A 17,667-nucleotide genomic window follows, 5' to 3' on the forward strand; every position below is an offset into this window, starting at 1 on the left:
GACTCATCCCCTACAAAGGAAAACCCTTGTAGCCCTAACTTCTTCCTCTCATATCCATTCTTTCATGAAAAGCTGCTTCCTAACTCAAAACTGTCCCATTAGCAAAGATAAAGCCTCCATCCAACTGTCATAACTATCCATTACACACACACACACTTGGCTCCCCTCATGAGCCTCCACTTGCTATGAAACAATACTACAACACTTGTCCATGGGGAGTGGAAAGGACTAGGACGCCTTAGCTGCTCTCTTCAATTCCTTCCCTCCCCCCAAGACTTTAAAGAAACTTTTTATAGTTTCTGTCATAGCACATTACAAAGCCACTGTACAGAATGAATAATACTGACCAAGTTTTTCAATATGTGCAAAGTAAAAAAAAGTAGATTGGGGTGAAAGAGAGGAACAATGGGTGGCTATTCACAAGAAGGAAGTAGAGGAAGGGTATTTGGAAAAGGATATGAAAAGTAACTGCTTGTACTTCTTCTTTCAGCAGATCTATAGTATTCCCTTTACTCCTCCTTCCTTTTCTGAAGACTATGGCAACATTTTATTAAAATGCATTTTGGGAAGTCCATGCCCTAGAATGCCATCTACTGTGACTCACTGGTACTTCAGAGGCAGTAGCTCCTTTCTTCAGTAGGGATTGTAATGAGTATGGCAGCCTCTTTTTCCCCTCTATCTGGTGGGAGACAGCCAATGGCTGCTTCTTGAGTCTGTACAGGTCATGAGATAATAATACTTACATCTTTTATAGCACATTTTATCTGTAGATCTCAAAGCACTTTACAAAGGAAAGTAAGTATCATTATTCGTCTCTACCCACCCTGAGAAGCTAGAAACGGTCCTTTCTTTTCTTTATAAGGTAGTACTACAGAAGAGAGTATCTTTTGTAGTTGGGTGTACTTCATGCCCTTTTTTCTTTTCAATATCGATTTCCTTTTAATTCTCCTACTTTTTCTCCATTTCCCCTGCTTTTTGCATATTCCCTTTTCTTCTCTACTACTGAGCCAAGTACTTTAAAAAAAAAAAAAAAAAAGCATTCTGCTCAAAAAACACCTGTTCTTTGATTTCTAACAGAAATGTTCAGCATGGCTTACAGTTTATCACTTTACTTTATACAGATTATCTGACATATGTCCCTATCAAAATTAGAGGTGTATGTGGCTGTAACTAGCAGATGGCTTCTAATAATTTACTGAAAGATCTAGATTTTTAGAGAGTTTAGGGGCCCAAAATTCATGTGTAATTGTGTAGTTGCCACTATTATGCACAGAAACAGCTAACCAGACACATTTTCATGCATAGTCATACAATTTCTACACACAATAGGATTAATTACACAAACATTTTGCAGGCCTAAACTGCCTGAAAATCCAATCCAAAGTAGGTTTCAGAGTAGCAGCCGTGTTAGTCTGTATCCGCAAAAAGAACAGNCAAATATGTGAGTTTTTGTGAGCTTCTTCTCCCAGTGAGCGGCGAGCCATATTTTGGCCAATGGCCCACGCTTGTTCATAAACAAATGCATATAGAACATGTTGCCTATACTCAGTAGCTGAATTCACGTGAACTAGGGAAAAACACAAGAATTAATCTTAAAAATTTGAATACACAATGTTAATGGAGATTAAAGAAAACTGATTTTTATGTTCATTATAAGATAAAGGGATAAAATACTTTGGATTGGAGTACTTGTGGCACCTTAGAGACTAACAAATCTATTTGAGCATAAGCTTTCGTGGGCTACAGCCCACTTCTTCGGATGCATAGAAGAAGTGGGCTGTAGCCCACGAAAGCTTATGCTCAAATAGATTTGTTAGTCTCTAAGGTGCCACAAGTACTCCAATCCAAAGTATTTTATCCCTTTATCTTATAATGAACATAAAAATCAGTTTTCTTTAATCTCCATTAACATTGTGTATTCAAATTTTTAAGATTAATTCTTGTGTTTTTCCCTAGTTCACGTGAATTCAGCTACTGAGTATAGGCAACATGTTCTATATGCATTTGTTTATGAACAAGCGTGGGCCATTGGCCAAAATATGGCTCGCCGCTCACTGGGAGAAGAAGCTCACAAAAACTCACATATTTGAATGCAATTTGGAGACTACTATTGAAAAGATCATTTCACCAAAGGTATGTAAAGACTGAGATGTTTAAGTCCAGTTGTAGAAAGGTAGATCCTTTTTTGGGGGAAAAAGAATATATCAACAAATATTGTAAAGGTCAATATTTGAAGTCGTGGGGGGGGGTGTTAATGGCATAGATTGTTATAATAAGCAATAAATTCAGTCTCTCTGCTCCCATGATTTTTAGTGGCTATCAAAGTTACGCCTTTAATCTCCCAGGCTCATGTTTTGAAGGTGTTGTGCAGGTTTCCTTTGAGGATGAGGACTGAGAGGTCAGATATGTAGTGATCACTTAGTGAAAAGTGTTCGCCACAGGTGATGTGGTGGTATTGTCTTTTATCATTTTCCTGTGGTAAGCCCGTGCCCCAACCAAGGTCACATAGCAAGTGTGGCAGAGCCAGGAACAGAACCGAAGTCTTCTGAGTCCTAGTCCAGTACGTTATCCAACAGAAATTGTCTTCTTTTAAGGCCTTGGCTACACTCGGGACTTCCCAGCGCTGCAGCGGCAGCGCTGTGAAGCACGAGTGTAGTCACGCTGCCAGCGCTGCGAGAGCTCTCTCACAGCGCTGTATGTACTCCACCTCTCCGAGGGGAATAGCTTGCAGCGCTGCGAGCGACCGTGCAGCGTTGCAGCCTCTGATTACACTGGCGCTTTACAGTGCTGCACTCGCTGCGCTCAGGGGGGAGAGGGGGGGCGTTTTCACACCCCTGAGCGCAGCAAGTTGCAGCGCTGTACAGCGCCAGTGTAGCCAAGGCCTCATGACAATAGCTCTTGAGCTCCAACTCTGTGTTAGCCTGAATATCTCAGAATGACACATACTGTGTTGTTTTATTGTTTAATTGAGTTCCTTTTCTATACTTAGCTAGCAGATAAAGAATTTTTTCCAAGACTTCACTAGTACACCTTTTGCTTTGTATAATAACTGAAATTGTTTTGTCTTAATGATTTTGCCACAAATATTAATACTTGAACCATTTAAAAAAATTATTAAAGGTTAAAATTGCTCTGCGCACCTCAGGACACTTGCTTTTGGGAGTGGTGCGAATCTATCATAGGAAGGCAAAGTACCTCTTGGCAGACTGCAGTGAAGCTCTAGTGAAAATGAAGATGGCCTTTCGTCCAGGTAGGTACCGAATTCTGCTCTATTACTAAACATACCATTGAGTAATTATATGATCTTTCTCAAGTCCTTTAACCTTTTTATGGTCTAGGGCAGGTCTACACTTAAACTGTGACACTCTATACCTCAGGGGAGTGCCCCGTAACCCCCATATTCATCATTTATATATAATTGTGATATTTCACCTAAAGCATGCCATGTGATCTATCAAGGGAAAGGTTATGATCTGCTGAAAGCCATTGTTCTATCTAAAAATCCCATCAGCAGTGCTGCCCGGCTAAGGAAGGTTAGTCCTTACCTGTTCTGACACCGCGCTGTGCCCCGGAAGTGGCCAGCAGCAGGTCCGGCTCCTAGGCAGGGGGGCCACAGGGCTCCGCGCACTGCCCCCGCCCCGAGCACCAGCTCTGCACTCCCATTGGTTGGTGGGGCGGTGCCTGCTGGTGAGAGCTGCATGGAGCCATTTGCGCGCCTCCGCCTAGGAGCTGGACCTGCGGCTGGCTGCTTCCGGGCCGCAGCGCGGTCCACGGTGCCAGGACTGTCAGGAAGCCTGCCTTAGCACTCCTGATGTGCCGCTGACCGGGAGCCGCCCGGGGTAATCCCGAGCCCATCCCACATCCCAAACCTCTCATTCCCAGCTCTGTTGGGTCGCAGGCATCAACAGTTTTCTTCAACTGAGTCACCAGAAAAAAAGTTTGAAAACCACTGGACTAGGGGACGGGTATAAAACAGAACAGAGTGGCCCCATGGGTCTTGAGCAGTGCAAGATGGTATATTCCTGAATTACAAGGCTGGAAGCTGGGGGAATTTGGCTCATGCCTTTCTCTGTATGATTCATGAGTGGGTCTGGGAGCATTCATGCACTCTACCTGGGTTTGAGGCTCCACATGCAGTTGTGTTGAGTGATAACAGCACCTGGAGGGGTTTGCTGCTTGTCACTAGCAAAGCATTGCAAGAGACAGCCCAGGCTGGAGAGTTAAGAGGGGCACCGCAGTCCCACAATCTCAAGCAACACCCCAGGGATCCCGTCACATAAACCACTGCAGTGGCACAGCTGTAGTGCTTCAGTGAAGACGTTACCTATGCCAATGGGAGATGCTTCTCCAGTCAGTGCAGGTACTCCACCTCCACACGAGGTTGTAGCTATGTCAACAGGAGAATTCTCCTGTCAATTTAGCGTTGTTTATCCAGGGGATTAGGTCAGTTTCACTGCATCGCTCCGGGTGTGGATTTTTCATACCCCTGAGCGATGTAGTTATGTCAACCTAATTTCCTAGGGTATACCTGGCCATAATGGTTGTTAGTGGCCAAAATTTTCCATGATCTTTGAACAGTTATTAGTTAGTAGTGTTATACCAATAAAAACTAGCAGGATCTTATTAAAGGAGACAAGATAAAGATGCCACATTTATTATGATAACAATTTGATTTATGACCAATAACTAATATCTTAATCCTTATACACACACATTATACCTAATACCTATACACACACACACATTCACACACACACACATATCCATCAGATGTTCTGTAGCTGCTGCATAGTTACCAGTCCTGCTTGAGTCTGTGGCTTGAGTTTGCAGCTTGGGTTCGTAGCTTGTGGCAGCTAACTGGCCAGGAAAGCCAGGCACAAGGACGAGCTGGGTCTCTGTTGGGCATGCACTGATGCCCTTCCATGTTGGCAGCAGAATGTTGCCCTCCTCCAAAGTTTTCCATCTCACCCATCCTTTTTGTAGGCTTTAGTTTGAATCCAGAGTCTATAGGTCTTGCTGTGTCACGCTGCCTCCAGGTTTGGTGATTGATCACCCGTCAATTGCAGACATGACTTTCAGCCTTGGACCGGGCTTTGATCTTCTTTCTATTGTACCTTTTCTTTTTAGGGTGGATTCTTTTTACTTTGTTAGGGCTCTTGTCTGCATCTTCAGCCCTTGGTGTTTGAACTCTATTTAATCAGGACAGGCTGGGGCTGGAGGTTGATTCCATCATCCATACATACCTCATTCACACATCTAAACCAAACTAATAAGATTACAGCAGGGTTTGCAAAAATGAAGGTTGCAGCAAGCCCTTACAAAATGGAGTAAGCGTTTTAAAATGGGGTTTGAATTACAATATGGCAAACAGTGAACAGAAGTTACAATATAGACAAGTATAATGGATGGCAAACAAGTGAACAGAAGTTACACTGTAGGCAAGTGTAATAAATGGTGAACAGAAGTTACAATACTGAAACAGTGCAAGTCTTAGTGATTTAAGCAGGAATTGGATTCATAGTGAAATTTACAAAGGCAGCTGACTGAACAGCTATGGCTCTTAACAAGCATCTTAATTGTTAATTAGCCAGTTATTGGGGTAACCGGTTTTATGAATGAATATTGTTTTATTCATAAAACTTTACTTATGAAGTTACATTAATAAAGTGAACAATTAAAAACAATTTCATTCATCAGTTCTAAAGTAGTTACAGTAGATTGACAGCATTTCAGAACCTCTAGCATTTTTCAGGCATTTTCATTTGTATGTATGCCAATAAATAGTATGCCTCTGAAATGTACATAAATTAAAGATTAAATTGCATTTTGGGGTCCTAATGACAATGGCAAACTTAGTTGATGATGGCAACAGAATTCCTTGATAGATTAACAGTCTTATTGTAAACACTTGTGAGAACATGACTCCGTATCACTGCTCATTTTGTTATGTTTTCCATTTCTTTTAGGACTTGTTGATCTTCCAGAAGAGAGCTTTGAAGCTGCTTATAATTCCATTACATTGCCTGAAGAATTTCCTGATTTTGACACACAGCTACCTGACTTGAAGTAAATGTTTCTCAACTTTTTTTTATATTTTGTCTGGCCTCATTTTCTTAGAGGTAAAAATGTATGTTCTTGCTTATTATCTGACCCTTACTCAGCATGCAGGTGGTACAGTCATTCCAGTTATTTGAATTTGATAACCTGATTCTTCCATATTCTAAGTCATAGAATTATGTATTGGTACAGTTCTTCCAATCCCATTTTATGAACACAGAACACAATGAAGTAATTGTTTCAGCGTAGACTTTAGAAGTTTTTCATTTAATTTATTTGAATGAATACTAGATACAGAAAAGTTGAACTGCTGTGCTCCAGAGGAGGCAGCCCAAGTAGCCTAAATTTCATTCGGTTGTAAGAACAGGGTAGCCTGGATCCATGGCATAGCAGTCCTTCACTGCTATGATCTAAAATTGAATTTAAAATTCTGGTCTTTTGCTCCCTGAGGGCTGGTAGGCTATGGGAGGCAGCATGCTGACACTTCAAAAGCTAAGAGCTGGGAACTAAAACACTTGTTTTTGATGGACTTTAGTGAGGGTCAGAGCCAAAGCATAGTACACCTTCACAGACATTTTCCTTTTACATCTCAATAAATTTAGTTATTTTGGATCTGAAAGTCTTTGCTATTTTTTGCTATAAATCTAATTTCAGAAAACCTGTAGCTTACAGATAAAAAATATATAATTGTTTTCAGTCTAATCAAGTAGTACAATGTGCCACTATGTGAGGAACAATGATGGAGCTCCCTCTTTCAAATTATCTAAAGAGTTTATAGGGTTTAATTTACAGATGATATGCTATATTGAGGAGTCCATTATGTGACATTGTATCTGGCAGAAAATGGGACTTGTATGTGAAAAAAATAATAGAAGCTGAAGTTGGACAAGATGAAGGTGTGGTTGGTAGGCAAAAATAAGTTTTTGTAGAACGTGATAGGGATGATGTTTTCCCCTGTCAAGCAGGTTTGCAGTCAAGGGATATATCTTGATTACAAATTGCTCCTGTAGTTGGAGGTAGTGTCAGTAGCCAGTAGCTCCTCTTTTAAGCCCTGGTTTACACTGGGGGGGGAGGGGCGAATAGCGTAGCTGAAGTCGACGTATCTTAGGTCGACTTACCTGGCTGTGAGGACGGCGGCGAATCGACCGCTGCCATTCCCCCGTCGACTCCGCTTCCGCCTCTCGCGAGCTGGAGTTCCGGAGTCAACGGAAAGCGTGTTTGGGGATCAATTTATCTGCGTCTACACAAGACGCTATGAATCAATCCCCCGATCCGGCGGGTAGTGAAGACCTGCCCTCAGTGCATTAATCTAAGGCCTTGTCTACACTGCCACTTTACAGCGCTGAACCTTTCTCGCTCATGGGTGTGAAAAAACACCCCCCTGAGCAATGCAAGAGTCAGTGCTGTAAAGTGGCAGTTTAGACATTGCACCAGTGCTAGGAGCCGCACTCCCTGTGCTGGTAGCTACTGCCCACGTCGGGGTGGGTTTTTACAGTGCTGGGAGAGCTCTCTCCCAGTGCTGGTGCCACGACTACACAGCCACATTAAAGCACTGCCGCGGCAGTGCTTTAACGTTGGTAGTGAAGATATTCCCTAAATGCTTTTCTCTCCAGTGTGGACCTTACCATAGTCATTGTACCTCTGCGACTTTGAGACTAGATTATTTAATGTGCTGTGCAAACTTCTTTGAAGATTACCTAGAAGCTTCAGCAAGTACAGAAGGCAGCTGCCTGTTTGCTTCGAGGTATCAAATGTAGGGAATATATAGCATCTATTTTCCAGTAGCTATGCTGTCTTCCTTTTAGCTTCTAGATGCAATTAGAAGTGTCAGTTTTAATCAATAAAGCCCTAAGTGGTTTGGGTTCTGGTCGCCTAGGAGATTGCCTTTCTCCCTGAACAAGAGTTGACATCAGCTGGGGTGTTTTGGAGCCTTAAAAAGTAGTAATTTATTGCTTTTTGTCTTTAAAGAAAAACATATGAAGTTTGAGAACCCTCAGGTTACAAGCTTTTTGCCTTGCAGCAACATGGCCAATGGGTTTCAATTCATGTTGTTTTTTGTATCTTTACATTTCTCATTAGTGCCATTGATGTTGCTGAACACTTTACTTTGAATCAGAGCAGACCTGAAGACATCACACTTCCAGAAGATTACAGAATGACTGTGCTTCCCAGTGATGGGAATTTTGGTGAGAACAGCTGATAAATTAGAATTTGAAAAATTTGTAAGAATTTTTACCAACATTTTTTCTAAATTATTAGAATTGTACTTCATAAGCAAATGCATTTACATTGTTAATGATTTATAAAATTACATTTTAAGATTTAATTACTGTATGCAAGTTCATAAAGCTTATTTTTACTCATATGAAGGATTTGTTTGCTTGTTGTAATTACGGAGTCTACTTATTCTCTTTGGGCTTGATCCAAAGACCACTGAAGTCAATGAAAATCCACCTGTTGGCTAAAGTGGGTTTTGAAATGGGCTCTAGGGCCTGGTCCACACTAACCCCCCACTTCAAACTAAGGTACGCAAATTCAGCTACGTTAATAACGTAGATGAATTTGAAGTACCTTAGTTCGAACTTACCGCGGGTCCAGACGCGGCAGGCAGGCTCCCCCGTCGATGCCGCATACTCCTTTCGCTGAGCTGGAGTACCGGCGTCGACGGCGAGCACTTCCGGGATCGATTTATCGCGTCTAGACAAGATGCAATAAATCGATCCCAGAAGATCGATTGCTTACCGCCGGACCCGGAGGTAAGTGTAGACCTACCCTAAGTGACTTAAAACCTAATGGGCGTAATTCTCATTTATGCTGATGCCCCTTTAAGTAAGTGTCAACATAATATATGCAATTTAGGCTTGTGTTCACTGCAAAGTTAACTTCACTTCTTACCTAACCTCAACCCAAGTCCCGTCCACACACAAAAATCTCTCACTTGAGTTGGCTGGCCCATCAGAGAATACAGATTAAAGCCTGAGTGCTGATCATACTTGAGCAGCTAACACAACCACTCCTCTGATAGAGGAATGTAAAGAGGCCTTAATGTAAAGGAGAATCAAGCCCAAGGCTATGTCTACACTGCACTTTCGTTGGTAAAACTTCTGTGGGTCGGGTGTGGAAAAAACAAACACACCTGACTCATTGGGGGTGGTTTTATTTTGTCCGCAGGAGAGCTCTCTCCTGCCGACAAAGGGCGGCTACACTGCTTACCTTACAGCAGCACAGCTGTGCCACTGTACAATGCACAGTGTAGACATAGCCTAATATATTTTGTGTTTTTACTGAATTAGCTTAAATTGTTTGTTCTGTAATGCAACCTCATTTTGAGAATTTTATAAAGTTCTGAGGAAATTGACATATGTGTATTTTATCTGTATTGACAGAAGTAGTTGTCAGTAATTATATTTGTTTGTTCAGGTGAGGAGACTGAAATACTAAGAGGACATAGCTTCTTCAATGATGGCATATTAATGAGTACTAATAGTCTCTTGCCTGATCACAGCTCAGTGAGCACCACTGGAGACAAATCTATACTACGTGACGACACACATGAATTCAAACTCGATGGTTTTGGAGACGAAGATGTTCCTGGGGATATGATTGGTATGGTTTGTCATAGATTAACACAATCCAATCAATTCTATCCAAAGTATTTTTACTGTAAAAACCCCACACAAAATGTAAATAAAAATAGAACTTGCATTTGAAAACATTTTTTCTGTAATTTACTGTGTGTTTCCTTTTGCACTTTTAGTTTTTCACTACTTAATAATAAACTGAGCTCATTTATGTAATCCCAGACAAAAACTCTGTTAAAATGAAATTAAGGTTGAGAGTACATATCAGCAATTTAGAGTAAAATACATTACGGGAATGTTCCAATTATTCCACAATCAGGCATTATAAAACCAGGAAATTGAGAGTTAAAGTTAAACTTAAAAGAAATTCAAACATGTTAAGATATGGAAATGCACAATTAGGGCATTCAGACAATCTTAACTCTGCCCTTTTGTGACACCAAGAAATAACCATATGATTTTGATTAAAGCATTTTAATGTTTTGGGTTCCAGATTCAATTAAAGTGATATTTTAAAATACATTAGGTTTTTTTCTTTATTTCACCTCATTGTGTCACCTGTTTGGCCTGCTCTCCTTCACCCCACATTTCCCAGCACGTGCATATATGTGCATACAAACCAGTTTTCCCCTTCCCCACTGATCCACTCCCGCACTATATCCCTGGCTTCCCCCTTCTGTCCTCTGTTTAGTAGATCTGGTGCAACAGTTTGCTTTTGAAAATAAATGTTTAGCATTAATTGTCACTGTTTGTCATTTTTTTTAACCAATGAAAGTCTCTCCATCAGCACAAGCTTATATATAAGAATCTTCTTCTGTGAAACTTACATAGAATTGCCCATTTGCAAAATGGTTTCAATAGTCCATTGTTCTCAGAAGGACTGAGGCCATATCTTCCCTCAGTCAATATACCCCATTTAAAAATGACCGCTACTTTTCACTGTTTCCAGTAAGAGTGAAGCCACTCAACTTTTTTGTTAAGAGCACCCTATGGCCACACTCCCATTGAGAACAATGGGAGATAGGTGACCTTCTCAAAATGATCACCTAACTGTGGACAAGTTATGTCCTGAGTCTTCTTGAGAAAAATGGGATGGCAGGCATTTTGAAAGAGGGCAGTTCTAGACAGAATTAATTGTAATGGAATGTTATTTGTTAGCCCCTTGCTGGGGAGAAACGTTCAGCTATAAAGAATAAACAGGGAGAAATTACCATTAATCCTAAAAAATAAAGTCTTCAGATGTAGTCTATGGAGTGAGTTTTAACTGTAAATAAAGTCCGAATCGTTTGTATTATTCTGTTATTAAGATCATTCAGGACAATTAAACAGCCCTACATTGTATGCCACATTTTTAGAGGATCTCTTTTTTAATTAATTTTAACTCAATCTAATTAACAATTTACTTGTAAATTCTGAGAAAATTAATTCTGTTCCCAAAGAGTAAGTACAGCAGTTTGGGGAAGGATATGCCGTATCTTCATATGTAACAAAGCATTTGAGTCGCTGCTTTAAGTGCAAAACTCAGCTCTGCCTTTACCATGGGCTTGGCTACACTTGTGAGTTACAGCGCAATAAAGGAGCCCCAGGCACCCTAGCTGACTCCCCGTCCACACTGGCAAGGCACATAGAGCGCTCTGACTCTGCGGCTACAGCGCTCCTGGTACTCCACCTCGGCGAGAGGAATAACGTTTGCTGCACACCCACTGTACAGCCGCGGCGCCAGTGTGGACGAGATGTTGCATTACTGCACTGTGATCGGCCTCCGGAAAGGTCCCATAATCCCCTTAAGTCAAGTGGCCACTCTTGTCATTGTTTTTAATCACTGTAGGAATGCGTATATGCCGTTTGAAAGCTCCATTTCTGACAGCCGGGAATGCTGTGTGTGTGAGAGAGAGAGAGGGGAGGGGGAGGTCTGCTGCTGTCTGAACTTACAAGGCAGCATGCTGACATGCTCTCAGCCCTCCAAAAACCCACTCTCTCTCCCCCCACATACACACAACACACTCCCAGTCACACTCCACCCCTCTCCCCGTTTGAAAAGCACGTTGCAGTCACTTGGATGCTGGGATAGCTGCCCATAATGCACTGCTCCCAATGCCGCTGCAAGTGCCGCAAATGCGGCCACGCCAGTGCGCAAGCAGCTGTCAGTGTGGACAGACTGCAGCGCTTTCCCTAATGCGCTCTCCGAAGGCGGGTTTAACTCACAGCGCTCTACATCTGCAAGTGTAGCCATGCCCTATGTCACTGCAAGTGGTGCTTCCATAATAAAACATCATAAGTAAATCATCATTTGAAATCTATGCTTAAAACTGGTTTCAGTACATTTTCCTCAGCCTTTGTTTTTTGCATCTATATCCAAGCAAAAACATTTTAGAACTACAGCCTTTCCTTTTGTACTAAAACAAAATACTTTTCTCAAAAGAAATATTTGGAAATTAATGGCAACTCAAATGTGTCGTCATGCCTGCAGTTTTGAAGGACAGCACTGTAAATAGCTATAATTAATGGTCTTAGAATTTACATACAAACCATTTATTTTAAGGGTTAATAATGAAACTATAAAAAAAAAACGTGTATAAAAATTGGTATACACATTTTAACTCAGCTGCTCTTGCTATTATGAGGAGGATGAAATTAAAAAAAAGTTTATGATATTTTACTTGTCAAAAAAAATTATTCAGATAAGTGGGCATCTATGTTTCTGCATCTATGTTTCCCCCCTGAAAGTTAAAAACAATAATTTTTTTCTTCTTCCAGCACTTTAAAAAAAATGTGCTTCTAAGTACACTTTATGCGTGGTCTGTTAAATTTTCATTATGATTTTGCAAAACGTAAAAATATAAAATAGACATTTTACCAAAGTATGGTGTTATTTTCTGCTTATTTATCTCAAAATAGTTTGTTTACAAACAGCTGTCTAGTAAGTGATTAATTTGTAATATGAGTGAATCAATTTTGACATGTTCACATAGAATTTTACTAATTATAAAGCACTCTCTGTAAGCACTGAGGCCTCATTGGCAAGGTGCTGCACACCTCTTCTGATTAGCCAAGCACCCTGAGCTCCCATTGATTTCGCAGGAGATGCACAGCATCTTGCAGGATTGAGCTCTATATAATTCCTTCTAAATAATTCATTATAATGGATTCTGCTGGCCTATTGCATAAATAATGCTATTTTAAAACATTTTAATATATGTCTACCCTGTTGACCAGATCACCTATGATTTACTTAATAGCTTTTTATTTGAGATATAAATTTACATTTGTATTAATGTAGTTGATATACCATAGGGTATTGTAAAATATAATGTACAGATTAGTTTTAATTTTGAAATGTATATATTTAGCTTTTGGTGATTACCGTTGTATATAAGCTAGAACAGGTTTGGGGGTTTGTTTTTTAGAATAAGGAAGTTATATATAAAAAACTATTTTTAAACAACATTAAAGATCATACTTTAACAGGTGAAAGGCAGAAAATTCAAAATTAAGTCTAATTCTCTCCTTTATACACATTGTTTTGTATTAAGAAAGTTTTAATTCTAAATCTTTAGACTTGTTTAAGTTGGTCTCTTGCTTTAAACGCAAGACTAATATTTAAATAGTAACACTTGGCTGGGTCATTTGTTTAATTACCACTAAAGCTTAGAGTGATTAAAATTATGCATTTTATTTTCAAGAAAATCTGCTGAAGACTGAGCAAAATAGCCTAATTTATGAGATTCTTGATATGGAGGAAGAAGTTCCTTTGTCACAGGAACTTCCTGATGATAATGCAGTGGGTGAGTTTGTAGTGTTTCTGTTCCTTCTGATTACCTAAATCAGCACTTCACTTATTTGTTAATGTATAATACTAGTGTTATGCAGGCATTATGTGATCAGAATCGTATCCTTTGCTTCATTACTGTCTTGGATTCTGTTTTCCTTTTTTCTTTTATACTTTGTTCCCCTTTCAGGTATAATTAATTCTTGGAATTCCTTGTCTGTAACTCGACATTGATATAAACATGTTTTTACATTATACCTTTTTTCTACCTCAGAGGATGTTGTGAGGTTTAGTTTGATATCAGCTCCTTGGATGAGAGGGGATATGACTGCTCTTTATAAATACATCAAGAGAGTAAACACTAGGAAAGGAGAAAAGCTATTTAAGCTAAAGGACAGTGTTGGCACAAGAGCAAATGAGTATAAACTGGCTATGAATAAATTTATGCAGAAAATCAGAAGTAGGTTTCTAACCATCAGATGAGTGAGGTTCTGAAACAGCCTTCCAGTACGTGTACTTGGGAAAAAAAGATATCTAGATTTACGATGGAGCTTGATAAATTAATGTATGAGTTTATCTGATGGGGTTACCCATGATAGATGGGGACTAGAATTGATGACCCAGGAGGTCTCTTCCAGTCCTATGTTCCTATAATGAAAGAAACTGCAGAAGTGCCAAATATGTGTATTAAAATATTATTTTAGAAATTAGTTTCAGGGAGAAAAAAAATTCTGTTGTACCGTAAGACTTACACTCCTTTTTCTAACTCTAATATTTGTGTTTTGATTCCAAATGAATTAATTAACATATTTTTATTGGATTGTGGGATGTGTGTTTTACAGTGAATTTCAGCTATGTAGGGTCTATGCATCCAGAAGAAAGCCACCAGATGAGTGAAACTACGCTGTTGACAAATGAAAAAGAAGGATTTACACTTGAGCCCGTTGATGCTACAGGTCAGAGTTCAATCAGTTTCCTGTTAGGTGCATGCAAATATTACAATTCCTGCTACATGGAAAACCCTGAAAAGTATGTTATATAAAATTATTCTAGTTATATTACTTGCTTTACTCTACTCTCTCATTATTACTAATAATATTTGTATCAGAGATTATTTTTATTTACTTACATTTCATCTGTTCCTGCTGTCAAAGTTCAATTCTGTTCTGAAAAGTGACCATGCAAAAAGGGCATTTTCTTACATCAACTGATCCACTCCCAATGTTTATTCACAGTCCTCTCCACTTACTAAAATAAGTTTTATTATTTTTCACTCCTGTTAGCAATGCAAAACCAATACTGCTATAGGAGAGTGAACTGTATTCTATTCTGGCTCATATACCATCAACAGAATTGTTAACTCAGTTCTAGTTGCAGAATCTTTGTGGGTGAGTTGTAGCCAGAAAGAACCAACATTGACTTTCTGATTCCAGGGTGAATTTTCAGGGTTTGCTTTGTTTCATGGTCTTAATTTTACTTAAACATAAAGATTTCCCTAAGATATTGAAAAAGGAAAATTTTTCCTCATTACTGTGATTAACAGGTGTTCAAAGTCAGTTTATTCAAGAAGATTAAAATTGGAAGTCTCAAAGAGACATCATCAATCCTTGGAGATACAAGAAATGAAAGTGTAATTTGTTTCATCCAGTGGCCAACTTATGTGGTACATTTGTGGGTGTTATCAAATATATAAAATAGTACAATGGAAAAGAATGTTATGAAATAAACACCCCCACCATTCATATTGAAACTAAACCTTAGAATGCTTACATTTTCCAACCTTCCTGCCAAATGACTATTGAGATGCATGTATATCATAAATGTGTGTCTCCATGTGTTGGTGTCTATGTCTCCTCATTCAACATCTTAAAGGGTTAAAACTGACAAAACCAGACATTAATCCTAAATACTACTTTTTTAAGGACGTTAGCAATTCTTGGCCTGGCTAACTTCTCAGTAGAGTAAACTGCCTGAGAGACAAGGGAGGTGAGATAATATTTTTATTGGACCTACTTCTGTTGGTGGAAGGTACTTGCTTTCAAGGTATAATGCCTGTCTCTCACACACTTAATCGTGTCCTCTTACTTAAATAAACCATTACTTTACAGCTTTTTGAGTACAATATTCATAAATCTTCCTGCATTTAGAGGTATTTGAACTTGAGAATATACAGAATTCCCAATAAAACGAAGAGGCTGTCTTTCTGAAAACTTTTGGTGAAAAGGTCCCCTCATTGTCAATGTAATTCTCCCGTTCACTCAACTTTTTTCTAAACTATTTCCAGCCTGTCCTTTTTATTCCAACTATTATATTCATGCTTAAGTTTTAAAGCATCAGAACTTGTTTGTATATGTTCATAATTCAACAAGAAATTAGAGGAAAATGTTCTAAACTGGAGTCAAAATGTCCCTTATTGTTTGGCTGGTGGTTGCCATATTGACACTTCTTTTTGTTTAAGCTGAAAGATTGACCTCAGGATGTGAGGGTGTTGGAGACGAAGGTGATACTTTTGGCCTCTCAAGGAGAGTTACCAGTACACATGCCATAAACAAAATGCCCTCTAAGTTGCTGCAGAAATGTTTTACGAAGAGAGTTGAGGACTGGGAGTAAAGTGGGGGAAATGGCCCACAAGGGGAAGGTCAGCAATGTCAGGATGGCCTAATATCCAAGTCTCTGCATTAAGAAGATCACAAGCCAGCTCCTCCCCATTCCACACTCTTGTTACAGTATATGCTGTCATCAGAACTATGAGTAAGGGAGAGCTCCTGTTCAGATCACCAACATGCTGAACAGTGAAAATATGGAAAAAATAATTCAATTTGAATAGCATCATTTACTTCCCATGTGTCCTGTGATACCCAACCCCTCTAGTACAGTAATAGACAAGTGTCCATCAGAAAAAGAGATAAACGTCCATGTTTGTGACTGTTTCTTATGCTTAGTTGTCATAGGGAGAAGGAGCTTTAGAAGAAAGAGGAAGTTGCTTGTTGATGTAGTGAAGGAGCTCAGCAGCAGCACTATTTACAAACAGCTTAGCAACTGCATGGATACTCTTACTATGTTGGATCTTGCACCCCCTACAAGAAAGTTGATGATGTGGAAGAAGTCAGGAGGAGTGGATAAACTTCTGTCCCGTACTACACAGCCTTTGATTAATGCTGAGCTACAAATGGTAAAGGTTTATGCCGTTGTATGCTGTTACGACATTACCATATACGTGATGGGATTGTTGCATATTTAGGACCTGATTATCAGAGATGGTCTCCAATTCTGCAGGCTTCATTTTGTGTGCACAAGTAACTGTGTGTCCAATAAACTGCAGGTGAAAATATTAATAATTGAACATTATCTAATTGTACAGAAATTCAGGTAATTGGACATCTGATGAATATATTTGTATCCGCTGGTATTTGCTTCTACAGAAAAGTCTGCCATCTCTAGAATTCAGGCCCTTAATCTTCAAAATTCCAAGAATCAGTACAAGCGGGCATAGAAATGTGAGCGTATGTTTGTGATTTCACATATAAGCCCTTCGTTTATTGCACACTGGTACATTATTATTTTTCTGATTTATAGCTCTGTAATTAGCACTAGACCATATTGACCTTCTGCAATTATTGTTTGTTATAATAGTAATAAAAATATTATATAGTGCTTTCCATCCATAGATTTCAAAGTACTTTTTTTTGTTTTTTTGTTTGTGTTCTGAGGTCTTCAGGCTGCCAAGTAAATACAAATGTATTATGATTATTGTTTTATTTCTATAATCTAATTGAGTAGGAATTATATTCTAGGAAGTCCTAGTTTTGAACAATGAATTCCAGGAAAAAAAATTACTAACCTTTAAATTCATAGAACCAAATAAGATCAGCTTGAGGAAAAATGTGTGACTTGACCTGATGCTGTACTGTTGTAGTAAGAGCCTTATGTCAGGGTACATCTATACTTACCTCCAGGTCCAGCGGTAAGCAATCGATCTTCTGGGATCGATTTATCGCGTCTTGTCTAGATGCGATAAATCGATCCCGGAAGTGCTCGCCGTCGACGCCGGTACTCCTGCTCGGCGAGAGGAGTACGCGGAGTCGATGGGGGAGCCTGCCTGCCGCGTGTGGACCTGCGGTAAGTTCGAACTAAGATAGTTCGACTTCAGCTACGTGAATAACGTAGCTGAAGTTGCGTATCTTAGTTCGAAGTGGGGGGTTAGTGTGGACCAGCCCTTAGAAAGAACATTCTAACAGTCTTATAAGACAAGAAGCCTTA

The 17,667-nt window shown here is 39.5% G+C and overlaps 1 protein-coding gene across 1 annotated transcript in view; it reads left to right on the plus strand.

Moving 5' to 3' along the window:
* The first annotated feature begins 1,962 nt into the window (after positions 1–1,962).
* Positions 1,963–17,667, plus strand: part of RAD21L1 (RAD21 cohesin complex component like 1) — a 29,727-nt gene continuing 14,022 nt past the window's right edge. Inside the window, exons 1-8 of the mRNA XM_034787415.1 lie at positions 1,963–2,133; positions 3,121–3,250; positions 5,967–6,066; positions 8,137–8,243; positions 9,478–9,663; positions 13,322–13,423; positions 14,250–14,363; positions 16,350–16,579. Of these exons, the coding sequence (XP_034643306.1) occupies positions 1,990–2,133; positions 3,121–3,250; positions 5,967–6,066; positions 8,137–8,243; positions 9,478–9,663; positions 13,322–13,423; positions 14,250–14,363; positions 16,350–16,579 (1,113 nt within the window). The 5' untranslated portion in view covers positions 1,963–1,989. The remainder of the gene's footprint in view (positions 2,134–3,120; positions 3,251–5,966; positions 6,067–8,136; positions 8,244–9,477; positions 9,664–13,321; positions 13,424–14,249; positions 14,364–16,349; positions 16,580–17,667) is intronic.

Source organism: Trachemys scripta, chromosome 12, assembly GCF_013100865.1.
Source record: "Trachemys scripta elegans isolate TJP31775 chromosome 12, CAS_Tse_1.0, whole genome shotgun sequence".
Taxonomy (NCBI): Eukaryota; Metazoa; Chordata; order Testudines; family Emydidae; genus Trachemys; species Trachemys scripta.